The 27,040-nt window shown below is 37.8% G+C and overlaps 1 protein-coding gene across 1 annotated transcript; it reads right to left on the bottom strand.

Annotated features, from left to right (window-relative positions):
* Nucleotides 1–16,026: 16,026 nt before the first annotated feature.
* Nucleotides 16,027–23,834, bottom strand: LOC137014594 (N-acylneuraminate cytidylyltransferase B-like). Its single transcript, XM_067378973.1, has 8 exons — nt 23,528–23,834; nt 22,900–23,042; nt 20,781–20,936; nt 20,404–20,537; nt 19,665–19,759; nt 19,416–19,587; nt 18,026–18,191; nt 16,027–17,904 (listed from the first exon to the last, which is right to left on the bottom strand). The coding sequence occupies exons 1-8, from the start codon at nt 23,713–23,715 to the stop codon at nt 17,693–17,695; spliced, it is 1,266 nt and encodes a 421-aa protein (XP_067235074.1). The 5' UTR covers nt 23,716–23,834; the 3' UTR covers nt 16,027–17,692.
* Nucleotides 23,835–27,040: the final 3,206 nt, after the last annotated feature.

Genomic DNA, 27,040 nt, shown 5'->3' with positions numbered 1-27,040 from the left:
TCTTGACTGATTTAGTGTTTGTGTTTCTCTGGCTGCTCTTGCTATTTGTTATGGCAAGAAAGGTAAGCAGAAATGTGTTTAGCTGTTGTCAGCTGTTTGATAAGAATATAATTGTCATCATGCTGTGGGTTTGTTCACTGATCTAATGACTGAGCTTTATATGAAGAAAAAATGTTTTTATTAATTTTGTGCTGGATCTTTTCCAGCATAACAAAAAAAAAAAAAAAATTTCAAAAAACAGATCAAAATAATAAAGCTATAAATTACAATTAAACGTCCATTAACGCTTTAATTCACCTATATGATTTATTCACAGACAGACATCAACAATCAGCGCATGAATCTCAACAATGGTGACATGCTTCATGCCGCAATGCATTCTGGGTGCCTCATACAAAACTCATCCATGACTCCCAGAATGCATTGCAGCATGTCACCATTGTTGAGATTCATATGCTGATTCTTGATGTCTGTGTGTGAATAAATTTTTGTTGGAAGTTTGAAGTGTTTAATAAACAGTGTTTTCTTACAATTTAGTTTCTTACAGTTTAGTTTTGCATCTTAAGCGTCCAAACTGGGTGTGTCTCATACGTCTTGAAAAGTGAAACTGCGGGCTCTTTGATCGCCCCCTGGTGGCTGGATGCAGTACAGGTCATAAACCCCGCCCTCGCAATGCAGTCGAATGAGACTACAGTGAAAACAAATTGCTTAAAATTAAATTGCTAATAAATGCTTCAAATAAAACTTTCTGAAAGATGGTTTTGGTCATTTAAGTTAGTTGTTATCACGCTGATATATCAATTGTTCGTTTTTGTGATGATTTAGATTTTAGCTAGCAATTTGATGCTATAAAAACAGGGCGTGTCGTCATGATTCGAAGTTGATTGACAGCTTGTCTGAGGACTGTCGGAGCTTCGAGAGGAGATTGAAGACTGTTAATTTCTTTGTTATTTAACACCAACAAAATGAGTTGTTCAGCAGTAAACTGTACTAACCGACGTACAGGATAACATTAAGTGTGGGCGCTATAAGCTAATTAATAAATGTTATTAGTTAAGATAACATGTTAACCATGTCGGGAAAAAGCAGGTGATCGTTATCTGGCAGTTACTTATTATTTTTATGGGTATAAAATAATAGCCTAATTAGCAGGACAAAACTAATGATAGCCTACTCTAATTACAGCAATCGATCTCCTGTAACGTTAGTTGAACTTGATTTAAAATGGCAGGACCGTTTCTGACGATTTAGAGTTGTTTCAAGTGGCATGTTATATTGATTTTATCTACTGAATTTGCAGTTTTTTTTTAAATATTATTGCTCTAGAAACAGAATAGCCTATTATTTTATAGGTAGAATTTTAAATTGTGTATAATTTTTATAGTCTATTTAAAACACATGAATGATGACGCAGTCGTCTGGGCGGAAGTTTGATATCGCGACTCCGCCTCGATCCGGCTCAACTGACGATTCCTTCTGCGCATGCCCAGGCTCCAAACTTTTTTTTTTTTTTTTTGACGTATTGTGTAACGTGTCAGCGCCCATTCATCTGCCCATTTTAGCTTCAGTTCAATACAATGGAAGGAAGCGTCGTCGCGTCGTCCATCTTTTTTTACAGTCTATGATCCAAACACATGACATTTACAGGCAGTGATGTGCAAACAAAGTTTTACAGTTATAATGTAAATAAATCTGTAGTATAAATCTGTATGTCGCTGTAGATTGATTATGTCATTTTTTATCTTTATATCACCTTGTTTAGAAATTAAATAAGCTGTCCATGGATTATTTATGAAACAAATAAATGTTTCCAATCTTTAAAAAAAATAATAACTTGAAAAGCATAACTACACAACTTTCACTATATTGCTTTTTAAATAATATTAATATAGAAAAATAAATTTGTAGAACTATTTCTGAACATTAGTTTGATCTGTGTACAAAATATTATGTTCATGTTGGCATGAAGTTATTATGTTCAGTATTATGTACAGTATTTTATGCTATTAATCTGCTATGGTGTATTTGGAAAAGCACAATACAATTTTTGTATTTTGAATTAAGTCATAAATATATGTTTTATATTCTCACACTGTCCGATGTTCAACAAAACTTGACTAACGTGCTTTTCGTTCTCTTGAAAAATTACATGCATGCGCAGTATCATCAGCTCACCGGTTCTCAAATCGGATATGTCCGAAAGAAGCGGTTCACGCTGTGGCTGAAGTTGTAGTTCTTGTTGTTCCTCTGTCCTTTGGTGATTCTGCTCATTATCATCTTATTATCTCATTAACTCCAGCATGTTTCTGTGTTACATTTAACAGCCTGTAGTGTGCACACTGAGCAGAGTTCATTTCATCTGGGCTAATCCATGTGGGGCCTCCATGGAAACCGGGGACAAAAATGTCTGGGCCCCAGTTAGGCAGCCCAGGTGACACCCATCTGGGCCCCACCATGCTGTGCTGGCTGAGATGTTAATTACACCAAAACAAAATACATAACTTTCAAAATCACTCAGCAGTGTGATTATTTTACTGAGTGATAGGCAGTGGGTTCAATCAGTGACAATATAACTACATTTGCTATGCGTCGTCTTCCCTTCACTTTTACGTAGAAAAGGCGAAAATATATTTCACTTTTTTCCCCCCTGAACGATGATGAGTTCCTGTTGCAGTTTTCGATTCAGCATAAATGATCTACAATGGCGACATTTTTCACAATCATGACAGAAAATCAAAATACTGCCCTAAACTCACTAGCAGAAAGGCAGCACGATATAAACAAACCAGAATAGAACTGAACACAGCATGACGGCACCTTCACATTCTCTATATCTATCGCCTCAATGGCTTTCAATTCAGTATTCAGCATGATAAGCACTGGACAGATGATGCTGAATATGAAGTTGTTCCAACATTTGACTAAACAAATTAAAAGTAAAATTACTTCCCTGATCCGATTGGATCATTTGTGGTATCCCATACACAGAAATGAACTGAGTCAGTGTCTTTACGACTTGCTTTGCTGTTACAGAATGTAGATGATATGCAGCAGGATAACTAGTTACTTGACACATAATTGTAAGCAAATATTTGCTACATGCTTTTGACTTCGGCAATGGCCCAACACAATCTATAATGAGACACTCAAACGGTTGACTAATAGCCGGTATCGAATTAAGGGGAGCAGGTTTCAAAAACTGGTTTGGCTTTCCAGTAAGTTGACATGTGTGACACAAGTTAATATATTTAGACTTTAAAAAGTCAAGGGTCAAGAGCTCAACTAAATCAAACCCTGACCTCGATGATGGTAACTTAAGAATTGTGATTTTATCCTTTGGTGATTCTGCTTGTTATCATCAGGTGTCTTCAATAATGGTCAATCATCACTCAATTAATAACTTATTTATCTCATTAATGCTTCAGTGGGTGGAATAAAAATATGGCAGGACTTTTACTTTCTGACCCCTGGACTTCCCACCTCTGTAGGCAAGTGAGTTTTTATCAGGGATGGAGATAAACTCTGCAGGACACTGCCCTCCAGGACCGGAGTTGTCCATCCCTGCTGTACTGTGTGGTAGCTAGTAGCTTGGTAGCTTGCTAAATTTAAGGCAATCGGTTTCCTTAAGTTTTTTTATGTAAACCCAACAGTTTAATTAAGCTTTGTAAGTAAACTCAACTAATTACATTTTACAGTGTACAGTATAAACATTTATTTATGTAATGTTTACAAAAGGTGTATACACAAAAATTGTGACAGAACTAAAAAGTAAATAGTAGTAAATTCATGATTGTAGGGCTGAGCAAATATGGGTAGAACTCTTTACTCTCCTAGTACGTCAGAAATCCCTTTGAAAGGTATACATGTGAATTAAACGTGGCACAATGGCCTTCATCATCACAGTATGCTAATGCCTATCTAGTGCAAGGGATTCATCAATATGCTGATTGAGGACTGTTGGGACACAGGATGGTTCTGTCAGGAGAGACAGAGTCGTTTACACCTCAATACACCTCATCTGTACCATTTGCTTCACATGACATATACAGAGGTGTATAGTCCAGGGGTCAGAAAGTAGAAGTCCTGCCATATTTTTCATTCCACCCACTGAAGCGGTGTTAAAGTTAATGAGATAATTAAGTGATGATTGACCATTATTGAAGACACCTAATGATAACAAGCAGAATCACCAAAGGAGAAAATCACTATTTTTAAGCCACCATTGTGGAGATGAGTACTTGCTTTAGTTTGGCTCTTGACCCTTGACTCTTAAGTCAAAATTAGATTTGTTTTAGCTGTTAACTGAGTTGTAAGACAAGCAAAGAAAAAAGATAATCAAGTGGTGTTGGTTATGTTTTCACATAATCATTATTTGATCTGAATCACTGAACTCATTTAGAGCCCAAACTCTGAGATAGATTTACATTATTGATTACAGCAGCACTGTGATTCTACAGCATAAAACCAGCTTTATCAATATAATCCAAAGGATTTCACAAAAGTTGTTCTTTCAGGCACTCACGGACATCAAGTATCGGTCTCTGGATCTCAATGAAGGTGACAAGCAACATATTCTGATCAACAGATCAACTCTGAACTTTAGAAAACAAGCTACTAAAAAGTCACAGAAAAACAGAAAAAAAATTAAATAGTGAGAATAAAGGAAATTACTAAGACAATTAAGCAAATAATTTATTCATGCAGCAATGCATGATGGGAGCCATGGATGAATTTTGATTGGTGGCACCCAGAATGCACTGCAACATGCTTTAAGAATGTCACCACTGTTGAGATTCACAGGATGATTCTTGATGTCTGTGTCTCTACATGAAAGTGATTTTTTTTTTTTTTTTTTTTAAATCAGAACACCTTTTGTAAAATTATATTGATAAAGCTGATCTTCTGCTGTTGAATCACAGTTCTGCTGTAATCAATAATGTAAATCTAATTCAGAGATTGAGCTCTAAATCAGTGTTTCTCAACTCCAGTCCTCGGGACCCACTGCTCTGCACATTTTGTATGTATCCCTTATTTAACACACCTGATTTCGATCATCAGCTCGTTAGGAGAGTCTGCATGAACTGAACTGAGTGTGTCAGATAAGAGAAACATACAAAATGTGCAGAGCAGTGGGTCCCGAGGACTGGAGTTGAGAACCACTGCTTTCAACTACATGCTTTTTATCTACTAGTGTTTTTTAACTATCTATGTCATGTTTGGTCTTATCTGACAGCTTATAAACTGAAATGAATGGTAGTGTACTTAATGGAGACATTAAAGTATCCAGAGGTGGAAAGTCCAGGGGTCAGAAAGTAAAAGTCCTGCCATATTTTTATTCCACCCACTGAAGCATTAATGAGATAAATAAGTGATTAATTGAGTGATGATTGAGCATTATTGAAGACACCTGATGATAACAAGCAGAATCACTAAAGGAGAAAATCACAATTTTTAAGACACCATCACAGAGGTCAGGGTTTGCTTTAGTTGGGCTCTTGACCCTTCACTCTTTAATATTAGAATTTGTTTGGCTGCTGTAACTGAGTTATGACCGCCAGACAAGCAAAGAGAAAAGATAATCAGGCAGTGTTGGTTATGTTTTCACATAATCGTTATTGGATCTGAATCACTGAACTCATTTATGCCTCGTTTCCACTGAGCGGTACGGTTCGGTTCGGTACGGTACGCATTTTTTTTCCGTTTCCATTGTCAAAAGTTGTGAATGGTACCCTAATTTCGAACCGTACTGTACCACTTTTTTGGGACCCTTTCGTTGGGGTACCAAGCACAACAGTACCGTACCAAAAGGGTGGAGCTACACTCTGCAGAACGTTGATTGGTTGACAGAGAATCGTCACTTGCGCGTGCTACAAGGGGAATGACAACAACACAAGAGGCGCCACACACAAACGTGGTTCAGACAATGCGTGCATTAATTATCTTCACTTCATGTAGGCTATATAACAAAACAAAATATAAAACACAACCCTGCCTCTTTTCGTTTTTATTTAAAAAATATGAAACCTATTAATGTGTGGTTCAGGCAAATGTGCATATTATGTACTCTGATTATCTTCACTGTATGTAGCCTATAATAAAATGAAATAAGACAAAACAACCTTCTCTTTTTGTTAAACGTCAGTTTTAATTATCAATAATAACCATTATAAATAAAATATGAGAAGCTATAGGCTACAATAAGAAATAAAGACAAGCAAACAATTCAGTCAAACGTACAGCGCACGACAACGGTAAAGTTAAATAAATATATAAAGTTATAAAACTTAATTTTCCCCTCGGCCAAAACGATTTGCCCGGGAACAAATTATAAATTCATGAGACCAAAGATTGCCCGTTATACACAAGATGAATGTTATCTTGTTTTTAACCATTACAGAGACATCAGAGCCAGCGGCGAATGTCAGAAGGATTAGCCGAGGTACAGCTGCTCTCGGCAGGGTACATGAGCACCGAGCGCCCGGTGATCGCCTGGATCTCACAACTCCGACAACGACAGATCAAATGTTCAAATAGGCGCTCTCTATATAAATTAACCACAGATTTGAGATTTAAACAACTACATTCTCGCCTGAAAAACTTTTAAAAGTACATTTAATGACACAGTAAAATAGTTTTTAAATTACGCGGGTTTTCTCCTCCGCTTGCTGGTAGGTGCTGCGGCATGGACGTCTGAACTTTGCAATCTTGGTATTCTGAAACGCCGAATGCAAAACTCGTCTTCTTTTTGTAACAGACAGCCTCAAGCCGAGAAGCAACAAGATCTGCTGTAGTATGTCCTCCATTGTTGTTTACTATATCGTTTTCTTCTTTGCGCGAGAATGACGTCGATCACTATTTTCCGGCTACACCACGCCTATCGTTAAGGGTACTGTTTTCGGTGAAAACGCAAGCCTGATCAAGGTGTACCGCTCCGAACTGTACCGAACCGAACCGCTCAGTGGAAACGAGGCATTAGAGCGCAATCTCTGAGTTAGATTTACATTATTGAGTAGCCTACAGCAGAAGATCAGCTTTATCAATATAATCTGAAGGATATCTTAAAAGTTGTTCTGATCAAAAAAGAATCCTTCTGTTAGGCACACACAGACATCAAGTATCAGTGTATGAATCTCAACAACGGTGACAAGCAACATATTCTGATCAACAGATCAACTCTGAACATTAGAAAACAAGCTTCTGAAAAGTCACAGAAAAACAGAAGAAATAAAATAAAATAGTGAGAATAAAGAAAATGACTAAGACAATTCAGCTCATAATTTATTCATGCAGCAATGCATGATGGGAGCCATGGATGAATTTTGATTGGTGGCACCCAGAATGCACTGCAACATGCTTTATTATCCTCACCACTGTTGAGATTCACGGGCTGATTCTTGATCTATGTGTGTCTAAATAAGCTTTTTTTCTTTAGAACAAATTTTGATAAACCTTTGGATTATTTTGAAAAAACTGGAGCTTCTGCTGTAGAATCACAGTGCTGCTGTAATCAATAATGTAAATCTAACTCAGAGATTGGGCTCTAAATGAGCTCAGTGATTCAGATCAAATAATGATTATGTGGAAACATAACCAACACCACCTGATCATCTCTTAACTTTGCTTGTCTGGTTGGTTTTAATGCAGTTACAACAGCTCAAACAAACTCTAATATTAAAAATTCAAGGGTCAAGAGGTCAACTAAAGCAAACCCTGACCTCGATGATGGTAACTTAAAAATCGTGATTTTCTCCTTTAGTGATTCTGCTTGTTATCATCAGGTGTCTTCAATAATGGTCAATCATCACTCAATCACTTAATTATCTCATTAATGCTTCAGTGGGTGGAATAAAAATATGGCAGGACTTTTACTTTCTGACCCCTGGACTTTCCACCTCTGAAAGTATCCTAATGTACAATCTGGGTATTGCTTAACCATGCATTGAGGAGAATATGCCAATGCACTTCTCTCCCTCTTGATCACCACCCATTTGCCATATCAGGTGGTTTTGGTGTTGGTATTCCACTCATGTATAACAATACTTTTCTCAGGGTATAAGAAGGAAAGGTAACTGATGTTCGGGGAGAAAGGCTTTAAAGGGGCTCTATGTAAGATTTTTACTTTAATAAAGCATAAAAATTCCTCAATATGTTTGCAGATATTTAGGAAACATGCTAAGTTCACCTACTTGTTTCTCAGAAAAACATTGCTACAGCCAGATATTCTACTTTGAAAATGTGCGTTCCGTGTCGGAATGTCTTTGTTTTTGTCTGTGCGAAACCTCGTGCTGCAGTTTATCCAATAGTATTTCAGCATCACAGGTTGCCAGTTGGCAGAAAACACCGCGTATTGCAGCCATGGAGACCAGCAAACAGACTGGGTCAGAGAATCAGGCAATAACGTCAGCTGCGCGTTCTCGCTCTCTTCTCTGTCATGTTGAAGTGACACACACCCGCGCGGACGCCTCCTCTCTCCCTCGTCTCATTCGCTCCGGTTAAGTAGTGCTTGTATTGCGCATTCATTTTAATCATTCCCGCAGGTCTCGCGCTCACACCGAAAGCGCACGCACCACTGATCTTTATTAGTGGAACGAGCGCTCAGTCTAAGCGCAGGAAGGCGCTTATTTTGGTACATGTGACTGTTTGATTTCTGTCTCTGTTTGAGACTGTCAAATACATACAAAAGTATGTCAAAACCAGCGGCACAGGCAATCTTGGTGAGTATTCAGATAAACACAGCTATTTAACGAGTCAAAACTGACTAAGAAAGTGAACCCATGTCGTGTGTAATAGTATTGGGTCCGTTGAACACCGTTCATAAACTCTTAAAGGGACAGCAGTCCAATATTCCTGCTGCTGTCTGTCATGTTAATCAAAGAACAAAAGAAAGAAAATCTGTTGGATATCAGATGTTAAAATCCAAAGTTCCTCAGAATTGTAGAGACTTGGTGGTGTGTCTGATTAAAACACTGGAAAAGTTCTAGTCCTTACAGTCTTTATTTAATTCAGGATGCTTGAGTCTTGGATTCTTTGGCTGACCCAAGCACAAAGATACAGGGAGCAAATAAACATGACAGATGTTTGTAGGACAGGATTAACAGGATGGATAGGATGATCAGGATGGTCTTTTAATCACTACAAACCATACAAAAAGATAATCAGACTCAAACAATTCATAAATAAACATTAACAATTATATATACACACAATCCAAAATGATTATTAAACCCAATCCAAATAATTCAAATAAACAAATTCAAACCATACAATTGACAAAAACAAACTTACGTAACGCATCCTAGACAACTCAAAGGACATGGTTGGGTGCCCATTCAAACACCCACTCCTCACCAATGCAAAAGAACAAAGGAAGGAAATGAGGTCTATTTATAGACCTTAACCAAAGAATTATGGGTAATGTAGTACACCAAATATGGTTATGCAAGTTACTGGGATTTATGGGAAATGTAGTACAAAAAGAATAAAAAAAAAAAAAAAAAAAGGAAAAAAAATAGGCCAATTTACAACAGCCGCCCCCAAATACAGTCATGTATTTGCCATTACTTGTCAATTTCAGGTAATGGGATCAACTTAGCAACTGGTCGTACATAAGTTTTTCCATTAATAACAATTTCTGCTGCTCTAACACGCCTATCCTGACTAGGTAAAAGGCGTACTACTCTGCCAATAGGCCATGATGCTCTTGGGAGTTGAGGATCAATAACTAACACTACAGCAGAGTCGTTTAGATTAGGATTTTCTCTATTCCATTTTTGACGAAGCTGCTGACTTGGTAGATAATTTCTAATAAAGGATGTCCAAAACTGATCAACAAGGACCTGACTATGACGCCAAGATCTACGGCCAAGGAGCTTAGTGTTGGCGTAAATCACCTGGGGTAGAGAAGAGTCTCGCCGCCCCATGAGGAGGAGATTTGGAGTAATAGGGTCAAGGTCTGAAATGTTAGAAGAGGTGTAACCAAGTGGTTTTGAATTTAACACTCCTTCAACTTCTGTAAGAACGGTCCGTAGGACTTCCTCTGATACGGTTTGGCTGCCAATTACCACTCGCAGAGCTGTTTTAACCGAACGGATCTCTCTTTCCCATGAGCCTCCAAAATGAGGAGCTTGTGGAGGGTTGAACTTGAATTTGATCTGCTGATTTTCCAATTTGACTTGTAACTCAGTAGTAAGGCTCTGGAAAGCTTCCTTTAATTCTCTTGCAGCTCCACGGAAATTACTTCCTTGATCACAAAAATCTCATAAGGCTGACCTCTCCTGGATATAAAACGGCGTAGGGCCATTAGAAAGCTGTCCACACCTAAGCTGGTTAACAAATCAAGATGTAGACATCGAGTGGTCTGACACTTAAACAGAATGCCCCATCTCTTCTCTGTTCTACGACCAATCTTGACATGGAGGACCGAAACAATCCATTCCGGTGGACCAAAAGGGAGGTTTGAACACTCTGAGCTTGGAAAGTGGAAGGTCTGACATTTGAGGTATAGATGGCTTAGCTCTCCACTTCCTACATTCCAAACAAGACCACTGATGTTTTTTAATGGCTTGTCTCCCTCTAATTATCCAATAATTACGCCGAAGTTCTGAGAAAACTCTCTCTGGACCAGGATGGAAAAGTTTCTCGTCATAGTCCTTGATAATTAAACTGGATAATGGATGCTTGGGGTCAAGGACAACTGGATGAACCATTCCAGGCTCCATATCCTCTGCTCGTCTGAGTCTGCCACCCACTACAGTAAGTTGTGTTTCTTCTCGGAATTCAGGAGAAAGTGTAAGGAGACGGCTTTGATGTTCAATGGGCTTTCCTTCCTTTAAACACTGGTACTCAGAGGGAAAGCTTTGTTGCTGGGCTTTCCTTAACAGAAGGGTTTGGACTGAGGAAGGGTCACAAGAGTCTGGACTATGTTGTCGCAATAACTCAGTTATGGCAGATGTCAACTCTGCCCAAGACTGGAAACAGGAGGGGTCTGGGAGTGCAAGATCTTCCAGTTGTGTTAGCCCACAAAAGAGTGGTTTGCGAAGTTCAGGATCAGAACTATCAGGTCTAGATACTAGATTTTGCGGCCACTGATGTGGAGGATATTTCAGGAATGATGGACCTTGTCGCCATCTATGATCAGGTTTGGCTAGCTCAACGAGTGTTTTACCTCTAGTAATGTCATCTGCTGGATTCTGCCCAGAAGGGATATATCTCCAAGAAGAAAGATCAGTCAGTTCCAGGATTTCAGTGACTCTATTTGCTATGAAAACTTTATAACGGCAGGAGAGGGAATGCAGCCAGGACAAGACAGTTGTTGAGTCAGACCATAAAATAGTATTTGTCAGAGGAAGAGTCAGTTCCTTCTGCAGTAATTTAGAAAGCTGTGCACCTGTTAGAGCAGCACAAAGTTCAAGGCGAGGGATGGATATTTGCCTTTTTGGGGCAACTCGAGATCTTGCCATGATGAAGGAAGTATGTACCGCACCTTTATCTGTTTCCATTCTCAAATAGGCTACTGACCCATATGCACTCTCTGAGGCATCACAAAATATATGCAATTCCCTGGATGCAATTTGCTCTGAAGGTGAAGTTAAATAACAGCGAGGAAGCTGTATCAATGACAGATCAGTGAGTTCAGTTTCCCAAGCCTTCCAGGCCTGTTGAATAGGACTTGGCATAAGAGGGTCATCCCATCCCCGAGACTTCATCCAGCATTGTTGTACAATGACCTTAGCTCGCGTTGTGAATGGAGTAATATAACCTAACGGGTCATATTGACTAGCAAGAACTTTATAGATATTACGCATAGTTGTTTCTTTACACTCCATGGTTCGTGATCGGTACCCCAATGAATCAGAGGGGCAGTGCCAGCTCAGACCCAAAGCTCCTTCTTTAGGGTCCAAACGGTCTTGACTTATCCAGAGTTCAGAACTCTCAGACCTAGCTTCAGGAGGAAGATGTCTAACAACATCAGGCTGGTTACTTGCCCACTGTCTGATTTCAAATCCCCCACTCATCAATAAAGAACGCATGCAGTCAAGGTGGCTCTTTGCAGCTTGCATATTTTGGAAACTCTCTAGACAATTATCTACATAGAATGACTGAAGTACAGAATTCGCTGTATCTTCGTATCCTTCTGAATGGTCAGACATGCTTTTGTAAAGCATATATTGCGCAACATGGACTACATACTGTGCCAAACGGCAAAACTTGCCATTCGTAGACATCAGGTGGATTTGACCTTTGCATATTGCACCACAGGAAACGTAGGAGAGGACGATCTTCTGGTAGTAGCCTAACTTGGTGAAACATAGATTTTATGTCCCCACTAATTGCCACTGGATACTGGCGAAATCGGAGTAAGACACCAAGTAAGGAGGGGCCCAATTGTGGACCAGGAAGAAGCTGGTTGTTCAGTGATGTACCTTTGTACTGATAAGAGCAATTGAAGACTATTCGTGGTTTCCCATTATGCTCCACAAGATGGTGAGGGATATACCATGATTCAGAAGACGTGTCATGAGGAGGTTCCACTTTGGAAATATAACCGGACTTCTCCAACTTGGCAATTTCTTGGTCATAGACAGCCACAGATTTAGGATTTCGTTGGAGACGGCGTTCGATACCTCTGAGGGAGGACATAACTGCATTTGGTGAAGCTCGTAACTGTATAGCTGAAGCAGCACGCAGTAAAGGAGTGGCATATCTTTGCACACAATCAACATCAACTCTTTTAGTCTTCGAGGATAACAAGTCCACAGCTTCTTGATCCTGCTTGGACCTGGTAATGACCTTCTCATTTCTAAAAGGAAGAACGTCTAATTGCCATAATTTCTCCACATCATGGCGAAGATCCTCTACAGGGTTAGTAAAGGTAAAAAGACACTGCGTCTCATCACTGTTGGGAATTGGTATTGGACCTTGCAGTACCCAACCCAATTTTGTATGGATTGCAGCCGGAGATTTCAGTGGTCCGAAATACACCTGATCAATTGGATTTATCAGGTGTGGATAGTCTGCACCGATAAGGATAAGTGGTTGGACGTTAGAGAATGCTGGAAGAGGTAGACCACGAAGATGTCTAAAGCGTCTCTGCAAAATCTCGACAGGGTACGTCTGTTCTGCCAATCCCAATCTGGCAGCAGAAAAGGCATTGGAAATGGTATACTTTTCTGGGTTGGCAGTTGAGGATATTTCAAAGGTTACAGAAGAGCCTTCGAGTGCAATAGTATCTTGCCGTACGGTGCGAACAGTTAAGGACTCGGCTTGGCCCTTGAGGCCCAAATAGTCAGATGCTCGAGGTAGCAACATGGTACGTTCTGAACCGTCATCAAGGATGGCATAAGTTTGCAGGGATTGACCTTTATGATGGAGAAGTACCTCAACTTTCAGCAGCACCTTGCTGGAACCTCCAAGTCGACTAAGATAGAATGTACCGTTATCCTGGTCACGACAGTTAACTCCATGAAGAATACCAAGATGTCGACCTTTACACTGTGGACAGGGTTTTTTCAGGTCACAGTCAACAGCCAGATGGTTAAGCCCACACCTCCAACATCTTTTATTCTGTCTAATCCATGCACCCTTTTTGGTGTCTTCTATAGCTTTAAAGGAGGGACACAGACCAATGAAATGTTCTCTACTGGAACAATATACACATGAAAACTTGGAACTTTGCTCTCAGTCTCTTACAATTTGGGATTGCTTATTTGTGGATCTTGATACAACAGAATTGCCATTAGCTCCATACAAAACTGTTCGAGTATTAATGTGGACCTTTGATTGAGGTTTACTCGGGAGTGGGTTTGGGAAGTCACTAACTTGATCAGCCATCGCCTGACATTCAGCCTCTTCCTGAAGCCAGGCAGAAAAGTTAATCAGGTTGTAGCTTTGACCATGTAGGACAGCACGAACATAGCGGGCAAAGTTGGTCACATTTTCTGTGGGCAGTTTACCAAGTAGTCGCTGTACATGAGAAGCACAGGCTAGTTCAGATTGAGCATGATCTTGACCCAAAGATTGGAGCATGCCAACCAAAGCTCGAACTTTCAGAGCAAAGCTACCAAATGCTCTGCTGTCACCTGGTCTCACCTTGGGAAGAGCTAGAATGGCTTTGATTTCTCTCAAAACTAATTGATGGGGTTGGCCATACTTCTGTTGTAATGCAAAGAGAGCCATACTGTATGGTCTAGGATCATTGGCATAAGCTAAAGCTAGATCACGAGCAGGAGGAAATTTCAAATGATCCAACAAAATATGGTATTTGTAATGTTCTGTCTCATGAGGTGACAATAAATTTGTCAAAGCTAACTGCAACATGGCAAACTCTTGGGGATCATCATTTACCAAAAAGGGAAAAGAAGGTCCCTGAACACGAGAAGTAGGATAGGGAGGGACATTATATGAATCATAGTATGGCTGAGGATGCTGGTACGAATGAATAAATGGAGTTGTAGTTGCCTGGCTAGTGGGAACAATTGGTCGAATGAATGGAGCAGGTTGTTGTACAACAAGATTCCCTGAATGACCTACAGCCTGAATATGATGACCTACATTAGCTGAAGATACATGAGGAATTAGCTGAGTCTGAGGAGGTAACTGTGCTGATGTTATCTGTGGAGACAACTGCGTATGAACCAAAGATGGGGAAAAAGAGCTACTTGGTAAGTAAGCGGCAGGCTGTGGTGAACCAACTGGATGTGGCAGCATCTGCGATGGTTGCATTTGAGGGAAATGAGAATTAGAGGGATCAGGGACTAATGGAACAGAAGGCTGAATCATGGTACCTGATTGCAAATGTGATACATCATGTGTAGGCATATGTTGAGGTGGACTACGTAACAATGAGGAAGGTGGAGGCGGCAAAGAACTAGGCCTACCCAATGGAAGTGGCGAAGGAGCATCTAATGAATTACCTTGCTTACATGTAGATTTCTGTTCAACATTCTTAATACATGCACACAATTCCTGAACAATAGGTGGATTAGCAAGGGCATTATCATCATCATCATCATCATCAGAAACATCATCAAAAGACTCAGATAAATCAGAACGTTTGGAAGAAACTGCAAACTGTGACATTCTAGACATAATCTCACCAAGCATACCCTTAAGTCCAAGTATTTCTTGTTTAACATCCATATTAACTAAATCAGACTGAGTCTGATCACATTCAACAGATGAGCAAGGAGCAGGCCTCAAGGAACATGAATTTCCATTATCTGTCTGTTGAGGATCACTTACAACTAGTGTTGATGAGGGAGGAGGAGGAGCACGTTCTTGTACCATAAAGTCTGCAAAACGGGCAGGAGGTCTTCTCATTCTTACACTGCGCCGGGCTGCAGGTCTTAAATGGTAATCCATTCCACCAAATCTCTACCTCCGGCTCGAAGGACCATTTGTTGGATATCAGATGTTAAAATCCAAAGTTCCTCAGAATTGTAGAGACTTGGTGGTGTGTCTGATTAAAACACTGGAAAAGTTCTAGTCCTTACAGTCTTTATTTAATTCAGGATGCTTGAGTCTTGGATTCTTTGGCTGACCCAAGCACAAAGATACAGGGAGCAAATAAACATGACAGATGTTTGTAGGACAGGATTAACAGGATGGATAGGATGATCAGGATGGTCTTTTAATCACTACAAACCATACAAAAAGATAATCAGACTCAAACAATTCATAAATAAACATTAACAATTATATATACACACAATCCAAAATGATTATTAAACCCAATCCAAATAATTCAAATAAACAAATTCAAACCATACAATTGACAAAAACAAACTTACGTAACGCATCCTAGACAACTCAAAGGACATGGTTGGGTGCCCATTCAAACACCCACTCCTCACCAATGCAAAAGAACAAAGGAAGGAAATGAGGTCTATTTATAGACCTTAACCAAAGAATTATGGGTAATGTAGTACACCAAATATGGTTATGCAAGTTACTGGGATTTATGGGAAATGTAGTACAAAAAGAATAAAAAAAAAAAAAAAAAAAAAAAAAGGAAAAAAAATAGGCCAATTTACAACAAATCACTTTCTGCTCTTGACTGAATACGTTTTATAACTTTAATGGTAAGAATTATTTGCAATAAAGACTACAGAAATTAAGGTAACCAATGCAAAATAACACAATGTGTTATTTTACATGTGATTACTTTAATTTCTTTATTATTTCTTACCTGAATAAAACCCCCAAAAACCCAAAAAACTTAGTTTCATAGTTCTCTTTATTCTATTGCATTTATTTGAGCTGTTTATATTTTATTACTGACTTTTACTTTTTTAATGAAAATAAAACTCTAAAACTCTGCATTGAAGAAAAGTAGATTTTTGTTTGTAGTATATGCTGTCATTTATAGTTCTTAGAAAGATATGTAAAATATGTATTGGCCGATCAACAAAAAATCGGAATCAGCCAAGAAAATTGCAATCGGTGTATCTGTACTAAAAAGCCTCTGAATCCAATATCTCTATGAACAACAGCATATCAAAACAGATAAATCAACTCATCAGCTTACAGTGTTTAAGTCTCCTCAGCTTTCATTGTCAATTGCACTCCCTATTGTTGCTGGCAACCATATGCTGTAAAAGCTGGCAACCCTCATCTTTGAACGAGGGGGCGGGCCAAACAATATTTTGAATTTGGACTGCAGTACCTATTTTGAAAACTGGGTGTCATTCCTACAGAGAGCCCCTTTAACCCTGCCGCTCCCGCATACCGATGCGTAATACAAGAAAGGTTTTTACGGCCTCTTCTGCACAGCAGCACATTATTCGTTACAACTTAGTTTTTAATTTGAATATTTGAAATTTCATGTCAACTGCTTACATTTTCATATATAAACATTTACTTAGGTAATGTACACAAAATGTGTGTATGCAAAAATTGGGACAGAACTAAAAAGTAAATAGTAAGAGCAAATTCAGAGTAATTTTTCTCAATAGTAATTTAAGTTATGGCCCAGTTTAATATCTATAACCTACAGGAGTCTTTAATATCCCTGAAATAGTAGCTTGTTGAAAATAACAATACAATAAAACAATAAAAATATACATAAAATAACATTTATATTATAAAAAACAAAAAAAGTTAAAAAAAAAAAACATTTATTTGTTTCTTTAAAACAAATCTTAATGACCCCAAACTTTTGAAAAGTAGGATATACATGCACACATACATAAACTGAATCACACCTTAAACATTACAGATTAATTTTAGCTGTGTCCTTCCTGATGTCCTCGGACTGGCAAAAATGAAACACGTATAGTTAATGGAAAACTCCTGATGCACAACACTGTCCTTGATGACACTGATATGAAGACATTTCCCTTTCATACTGAAGACGATTGTTGGTGTGCAACAAGTAAATGAGTATTGCATATTAATACATTGTAAATAAACAGAGAGAGAGAGATCAAGTGAAGAGATAAACTGGAACGCAGTTGTGTTTTTGTTAACAGACACGCACAGGTGTTTTATTCAAATTCGATCTGATGTCATGTTATCACAGGGACACATACCTGCTGCTATTATGTTTTTAAATTATCTAATATAAATGTGTGTTATCCAATGTGTATTGTGTTGCTGTATGGACATGAATGTGTACTGCTGTCTACAAAAAGAATTGCCTCTAAGGACAATAAAGATAAAGTTCAACAAACTGACTGTTTAAAACAGAAACGTTCTAAAAATGAGCCCTGTCAATGCGATTCTGGTGCTGTGACGTGCTCTTTTTCTCCAGCGTCAGAATGTACTCGGCAAACTCCCGAATGGCTCCGTGGCCACCGGGTCTCTGGCAGATGTATTTAGCTGCAATGAGATCAGCCACAGGTGCGTCACATGGGACGCCGTTCAGCCCCACCTGAGACAGGACATCTACATCTTCAGCTTCTGAACCTGTGAAGGAAAACATCACAGACTGCTCAATAAACCTTTGATTATTTTGCATGTGGTTCCAGGTTTATTTATACCATTCGTTTGGACCTTCTCATCTCTCATGTCAACATGACACACTTACCCATGAAGGCCACCTCGTCCCACCGCAGATTTTTCTCTCTCATCAGCCGCTCAACCTCAAGCCCTTTCTGCTGCTCTCCAATCCTGAGGCCACATCTGGCCTGCTGGGCCACTTTCTCCAGGAGACCCCTGGACAGTGGCTCATTCACACTGGATATGAGGATCACCTAATGAAAGTTATGAAACATGGAAATCAAAATGAATACTTTCTTAATACATGTTCTTCTGATCTTAATATTGAATGCTATTAATAGTGTATGAATAAATAAAATGGATTGTGAATGTGTGTTCATAGGTGTTCCTCCACAATAGAAAAAAGTGAAATTAACTGCAGCTGTGGTTACCAGAACTTTACTTTATGGGACTTAAAGGCACAATATGTAAATTTTCGCCACTAGAGGTCATTATTTAAAACAAAGGCGTAGCTTGATGACGCCGAGATTGTGCGCTGAATTGTGGGAGATTGTCTTCACCTCACAGCCGGTGGTTTTCCCGTGGAACTGATATTAAACCCTTGGAATGTGAATTTTACCAGGGGAACCCCGGTAAAAATGCAGATATCTCTCCTAGAACATGATTTTTATTGGGGGACTCTTCCGTGAAACGTGATTGGGTTAGTTTGGGGCTAGTTTTGATTAGCAATTGGGTGGGTTTTGTTGTGGAAACCTGGCAACCCTGTGCAGGTATGACATCACTAGGCAATGCACGGACATGGTCCCTGTCCTGGTTCAAATTGTTTATTTTCTCTATATTTTTGAATCAGTGGTTCGGAGCATGTATCAAACTGCGAAAGTTACGTGATTTCAGTAAACGAGGCTTCGTTACATTATAAATGTTTCAAAATTTCAATGGTTCACCATTGGGGGGCGTTACTTTGGCAGTTTGATACACGCTCTGAACCACTGATTCAAAACAAAAGATTTGTAAAGCTTCGAAGCTTCATGAAGCAGTGTTGTGAAATCGCCCATCACTAGATATTGTTGATTAAAGTGTTATTTTGCTTTTTTTGGCGCACAAAAAGTATTCTTGTCACTTCATAACATTAAGGTTGAACCACTGTACTCACATGAATGCAGGCTTCACTGAGCCATCGGATTTCATCAAAAATATCTTAATTTGTGTTCTGAAGATGAATGAAGGTCTTACGGGTGTGGAACAACATGAGTAATTAATGACAGCATTTTCATTTTTGGGTGAACTAACCCTTTAAACATACTTGGAAACATCTGAGATAATGTAAGTACACAAGTCAACAAAATGTTTAACACTGTTCTAGTGGTCTCCGAAAATCTTACATATTGTGCCTGTAAATTTTACCGTTAAAATGAACATTTTTATTTCATTGTATAGGTACTACGCCCCATTATTTGTGCCAGCCTACATGACTGCACCTCTTTATCTTCTCTCTGCAGCATCTGTATGCCTGCCACGTCTCGAGCATTGATGGCCACAAGGTCCTCTCCCGAAACCGATGTGTAAATCTGACAATTCGTCAAACAGCCAGACACATTACACAGAAACAGCCTTATCGCCGCTTTCTCCTCTTGGCCGAAGTAGCCAAACCTGCAGAAAAGAGCTGCATTTATATCTTCATTACTGTGTTTTGTCCAGCAGCCACAGAGTTTGTTGAAATATCCCACCTCAGAACCCTCTGCTCAGCGACAGGCCAGTCGATGTCCACATCGATATCAACGCTGTGCTCAGGCAGCATCTCATAGTAAGCGAACTTGTCCAACTAAAACAAACAGAACAGATCAAAATATCTGAAGCAGAGCGTTTGAGGTCATGAGCTCTCATGGGTCATGTTGATTTCTTAGTTTGCAAAATGTTTTTGTCCCATTAAAGCTGGTGGGAAGTATTTGTGAACATCTTGACATTTGACTTTTGTACTTTATTTTAGTTTGTTTCACACACAAAGGATTGGTCGTGATATCAGTGATTATTAAATCTTTTTCTAAGATGGTGTCAAAATCATCTCAGTAAAAAAAATTTCAAAGAAAATGTTCCACATGAAAATTTCAACGTAACGTAACACAATAAAAATATTTAAAAGCAAACTTTTCCGGTGCCTCTTCTTACTCTGAACATTTACCTCAGAAGTACTTTTCCATGAATTTTTGTATTTTCAAAATGTATGAAATTTTTCCACTTTTTTTTGTACTTTCTGGTGTACAGGAAAGGGGCTTTTCAGGCACTTGAAAAATAATTAAAAAATGTAAATGTGTATTATAAAATAGTGTAAAATGTTAAATAAAATTTACATTATGCCTTTAGGTGGTGTTTCTAGGCTAATTTAAATTTGATTATATTAAATTATTCTAATTTCCATGACTGAGAAGTGAAGGAACAGGTTTGTCACCATATTTTGATAATGTTCACCTGTTCAAGGCCGTTTTCCAGGGCTTTTCTCGTATAAAAATAGAAAGAGCCATTTTCATAGAGTTCCCCACACCAGTCTTGGCGTCGAGGTCTGTGCGCCACATCGATGTTCAGAGGAGTCGGATTCTTACTCCCTAATTACAGTGAAAAACGTTCGGATGTAATTCCTGCTATTATCATAGCCACAGGGTTAGGTGCCATACAGATCCAAGATATGAGATCAAATATTAATGTGACCTACTTTTGTTTTTACAATATGATTTTAAGTGAGTGTCATAAACATCAATTGGAAAGTCCTGATATGACAAATTAATTATTTTTATACAAAGCAAAAATCTGCAGTTGTTTTCTGTATGGGGTTTGTGAGATGTTTGTACCTTTCTCGTTCACCTCCTCCCACCGAAACTGGTGTCTGCGCACCACTGAAAACACGTAGTCACAACCCTGTTCGGTGATCATCTGCAGGGCTTCTCTGATGTGATGAGGGTGCAGGCATGGAGACGTCGCCTGAATATGACAGACGATGTCCACCTCTGAAACACAGAGAAAATAAATGATAAACACAATAAAGCTGCAGGCCTTTCTGGGTATTAAATGGTTTTTAATAAAGGCTTAAATATTTGACTTCTTTTAATTGTTTGTAATTGCTCTATATTCCAGTTCTCCCTCTTAAAGTTACACAAATTCATACTGCTTAAAACATCTCAACATTTCGACAATATGTTAAATATAATTTTCTCTTATAATTCATAATTTGTGCTTCCTAAAATATTTAAAGTTACATATATTTACATAGAAAATTACATTAAAAAAATTCTTAAAAGGTACATGAATTTCAGTAGTGTTAAATATACTATAAAAGTCAACAGGTTTTTAAGCACTGTGATATTCTTTTTCTGTTCAAATTACAAAAAAATATATAGTTTCCATGTCAATTCATATATATACACACATAGGATATATATCCTACACACGTAGAAAAATTATAGCATACATCACATGAAAAAATATTATAGTAATTTGTAGTAAATACAGAGTTTTTGAGCCATACTAAAGTACTTTAATTAATTTGTTGTGCTAATTCTATAGTTGTTGTGGTAATATAACAAATAGTAATATAAACAAATTACCCAATACTGTACTGTACTGTTTTCAACAACTATAAGGCATATTATACAACAATATACACTAGGGATGTCCCGATCACGTTTTTTTGCCCTCGAGTCCGAGTCCGAGTCATTTGATTTTGAGTATGTGCCGATACCGAGTCCCGATCCGATACTTAATAGCCTACATAAAAAAGAATAAAGAAGAGCGAAAAAACAGATCCAGGATGCTTTTCAGGTTTTTCAGGTATTCGGTTTTCAAATAGTAATCAAATATAAAATATCACTGCATATTATCTTTACTGTATAAAATAAATAAAGATTAATCATTATTGAAGTTACAAAAACTATTCAGTCAAGAGCAGTGAGTGATTTCTTTGTTGTTTGTTGTTTGATTTAACATTAAATACAGGCAGCAGGAATAGTTGTTTTCCCTTTAAGACATGCACGATCCAGTACATATACTGTTACACATGCGCTGTCTTTCTCGACTAATATACGTTCACTTAAGACATAACCGACTATGTTTGCTAGGATACTCACTAGGACGGGCATGTTGACATAATTTTTGTATGAATTTGTCCGCTGAAGCGCAAGACTTGAAAGAGAACTCAGTATTTGCGCGCTGACTGGAATAAGCGTGTGCGCGCTTCGGATGAGCGCACACAAATCTTCTCACAGCGCGCGCGAGTTCTCTTTCGCGTCTTGTTCTTTAAGGTTTAAATCAGCAAGGCTTAAAAGAGTTAGTTTAAATACAGACAGCAACGTGTGTCAACACCCGGGTGATGACGGCGTAAATGACTGGACATGAGAGCAGACGGCACTCGCAGTTAACAGTTTACAAAGAGTGACTGTTTTGTCCACGCTTTCTGATTATCGTTGTTGTAACGTTTTGTGCATCCATCGACTGAAACATACATTATCTGAACTCTGTCTGTATTCCACGTTGCTATTTTAAACAAACCATATTAACCAATAGATGCGTCGTCATTCGAGATGGACCGCAGTGCAAGTGCGTAAGTGGAGAACCGTTGCACCCCTAATATATCCGAGTCCTGATCGGGAGGTAATGTCCGATTCCGATCGAGTCTGAAACCACATGATCGGGCCCGATTTCCGATCATGTGATCGGATCTGGACATCCCTAATATACACTACAGTTTACTGCAGTAAAAACTGAAGAAGCCTATATATGTACAGTATAACAGTTGATCAGTCCACTATAGTTAATGCTGTAGCCTTCATTAATAAAGTGTTGTAAATACTACAATATATAGTAGCCTATACAATTTACTATATTTTTAACTGAAATACAAAATCTCATCTATGTTAGCAAATCAGATCATTTTTTGTTTGTTTGCGAGGCATAAATGATGAAGGTCTGTCTCACCGGGTCTCAGTCGGATGAACTCCTGGATAGTCTCCAGAGAGCTGGAAGAATCTTTGGAAACTTCAGGACTGCGGCGATGAACTTTCGCGCCCCAGAGTTTTGCGACCCGCTCAATTTCATCGTGATCCGTGGAAACCCACACGCTGCCACACATAACACAGTCATTAAAGACAAGAATTAAGACTAAAAGGCTATTTTAATCTTAGAAGATGGAAACTCGCCGCGGAATAAAAAACATAAAAATGTATCCTATTTGCGACATAGAAATAAAATAGCTTTTCCCCCCGACTTATTTTTTTCGCGGAAATAGGCTATAAGTAAAAATGTAAGAATTGTGAGAAATAAACTCGCAATTGCTGGAAGTAGTTAGAATTTTGAGATTAGCCTTTTATATTGTTTATTCCGTGGAGGAAACAAGATTCCATATTAAAAAGAATAAATTCAGGATCAAATTCTGTCCTTGCTAAAAACAGCCTATATGGTAATTGTAGCCTAATTTTGAGCTTTAAATACGACCACAAACTTATATCCACCACAAACATTTTAGTTTGTTTCATACACATATATTGAACAACAAAAAACATATTAAAGTCATATTAAACAATTAAGAAAATATAAATGTAGTTGCCTGTCAGCGACTCCTGAATCCAAGGCAGCTCTCAGCACCCATCCGATGAGAGGAACTCCGGCCAGATTCTTGATGTTCTTCAAAGGGATTCCTTTACTGCCACCCCGGGCCAGAATCAGAGCCGCCCGATGAGGGTGTCCAGAGGACGAACAACACGAACCCACCTGTGAGCACCTGTTGCTGTCCATCGCCGCAGTGAGGGAACAGAGAAGAGGAAGCGGATAGGACACACCTTTATGAGAATAATTTCATTTATTCGTTATATTATTAGTTTGATAGATTTAAAAGCATATGTCTAACGATCAGAGGCGGTTTACGGGGCTTCCTCTATAACAAATAGAAAGTCTTTATCTGTCAGATAATCATCATGAGCCGAGTAAATGGTGCTACTTTTAAGTCTCTTGTATCACTCCGCGATCTCTGACTTCTTTAGTTTATATCAGAGACGTACGTTAGTGTTTCTTCTGTTTTAAAACCGTCACAGGCAGTGAGCACAAAAATCTTGATAGACAGAAGCTGACGAGTAGCATCAAGTTATAATCAAATAAAAACAACCCCGTAAGTGACACAAAGAGAGGAATGAGAGCTAACGAATACAAGAGGTAACTTGAACTGTTGTATAAACATTATTGTTAGGTCTACTAATAATCGATTTTAATGGTTTAGTTCATTAATAATATTATATAGGCTATAAACTAGGCTAATATTGTAATTGCTGTCATGTTCATTATGTAGTAGGCCTACGTTATAATGGACTATTTTTCGACTAGTTAAACATCATTTATGTTTCACTCACTCACCACATGAGAGCAGTAGAATGTCACAGGCTTTGCTTAATCAAAACTGAACAGTTTATGTGCTTTATGTAAAATTATTTATAGTCATTTAACTTTGCTTTTGACCTATTATTTTACTGATAATTAAAAATACAAATGTTTAATTATGAATCTCATCATATTTTGAACAATTGTGTTCATCATTTAAATCTAACAACAGGTTTAAGGAAAAGGTTATATGTTCTGTTAAAAGATGTTATGGTTATGTTTTTCTAGCCTGTCAAGACATTTTGTATAACAACCCAGCTAATAGGGAACGTTTCCATAACTTTCACTAACGTTATGTTAAAGTTTTGTTAATGTTAGAAAAAAACATTTCTAAAATAATGTTTCAGGAAGATTCTTATAATGTTTTCATAGTTAAAATACATTCTCATAACGTTGAGGAAACATTATTAGAACAACATTGTTGGAACGTTTTTACCATGTTATTTGTACACTGTAAAATGTAATTAGTTGAGTTTACTTAGAAAGCTTAATTAAACTGTTGGGTTTACTTAAAAAACTTAAGGAAACCGATTGCCTTAAATTTAGCAAGTTAACTCATCATTTTGAATTGATAAAACTAGCTACCACACAGTACAGAGTACTTAGAAATCTTGAGTATTCACTGTAAAACGTAATTTGATGAGTTTACTTAGAAAGCTTAATTAAACTGTTGGGTTTACATAAAAAAACTTAAAGAAAACGATTGCCGTAAGTTTAGCAAGTAAGTTTTTACAAATTGAGTACTTAGTTCAGTCATGTTAAAAATCTTGTTCACATTATGTAGAAACTGCCTTACATTTCTCAAGCATTTTTTACTCAAAGTTGCAACAATGGACCATACATTTATTTGTATTTATTAAACTGGCGATACTGTTGAAAATAATAAAGTTTGATGTCACCATCATGGTGGAAAGTGTTTGCTTTAGTTGGGCTCTCTTGTTCATAATGTGAACAAGATTTTTCTAAGTAAACTAATTACATTTTACAGTGTACTTGACTGATGTTTTCAAAATGTTGAACAGAAACGTTCTCATTACAACGTTCTTGTAACATCTTTATCACGTTATTTGTACTTGACTGATGTTCTCGTGATGTTGAACAAAAACGTTCTCATAACAACGTTCTTGAAATGTCTATTTCACGTTATTTGACTGATGTTCTCGTAATGTTGAGTGAAAACGTTCTTAGGATAACATTCTGAGAACATGCTTTTAATGTTATTATTATTTGCTGAATGTTTTCATAATGTTATCATAATACGTTCTGAGTTAAAGTTCATAAAAAGCGTCCTTACATTGTAATCTGTACTTAATAAATGTTCTCATTATATAGAGAAAACGTTGTGAGAACAACGTTCAAGGAACGTCCATACAATGTTATTTTTTACTAAAAACATTCTCATAACATTGGGAGAAAACGTACTTAGAACAACATTGCCGGTAGCGTCTTTATGATGTTATTAATATTTGCTAAATGTTTTTGAAGTTCAATGTTTTGAACTTTCTTATGTGACCATAAAATTACCCAAATTGGAATGTCCCCCTAAAGTCATATAAGGAACCTTGAACTGCAGCACTTTAATTAACAAAAGAGGATGTTTATGTCACAAATGTTCTGTAAAATGTCAGAATTTTTGTCACTTTTAGAGAACTTTAGGCAAAGTTGCACAAGGTTACAAGAACATCGCTTCTGCGTGTGTGTTTTATAGAAAATAATAAAGTTTGAAGTCACCGTTATAGAGGTGAGCGTTTGCTTTAGATGGGCTCTTGATTTTTGATGTATAACATTGTGTTTCTCTAGCTGCTTTAACTGTGTTATCAACAGATGTTAGTTACAGCAATGAATTGGGTTTGTAAGTGCTGGTGATTTAATAATCAGGTAGTGTCCTGATTTTCTGCTAATCACTAAAACCCCAAACTGTAAATATATAATATATGTAACTGTTAGTTTTTCAAATGTTTTTTTATTTGGTGTTTTCAACGGTGGTGACACTAAACAAAAATCTTTTTTGTGACTTTAGTAGCTTGTTTTGTGATGTTCAGAGTTAATCTGTTTATCTGAAAATTTTGTCACCATTGTTGAGGATCATATGCAGAATCTTGATGTCTATGTGAATCTACACAACGCTGTCTGAATAATTTCTGCCCTATAATGAAAATTTAAAAATATCAAAACATGACAGGATTTTATACATTATCATATGACTACTTCAACATGAAAGAAAATGCAATATCCAGAGAACAAGACCACTGTATGATGAGAAAATCATCAGCAAAGAGCAGTAAAATTTGATCAGATTTCTCTCACAATTTCTTTTGCAACAAATGCTTTAAAAAACAAAATTACAACAATTGGAAATAACATAGTCAAAATGTTAAGGGTCAGGAGCCTAACTAAAACAAGCGCTTACCTCCATAACGGTGATATTTATAAATTTGATAAAACATCAACACCTCATTAAGAAGATTTGTATGAAAGAAACAAAGTCAGAGTGGTTTGTAATGTGAAGATGCTGATGTCTAGAGAGATCTGTTAGTGTTTAATGTTGTTTCTGTTATCTGAGTTTTGTGAGGTCACCATTGTGCTGGAGAGTAGAGCCAGTGCTTCAGTCAGTGATGATCCAGGAACACTGATGTTCTGCTGCATGTTGCTTTATTTAAAGACAATAATTGTGTAGTTGATGATGCAG

Source organism: Chanodichthys erythropterus, chromosome 24, assembly GCF_024489055.1.
Source record: "Chanodichthys erythropterus isolate Z2021 chromosome 24, ASM2448905v1, whole genome shotgun sequence".
Lineage (NCBI taxonomy): Eukaryota > Metazoa > Chordata > Actinopteri > Cypriniformes > Xenocyprididae > Chanodichthys > Chanodichthys erythropterus.
This window is presented reverse-complemented; position numbering and strand designations above follow the sequence as displayed.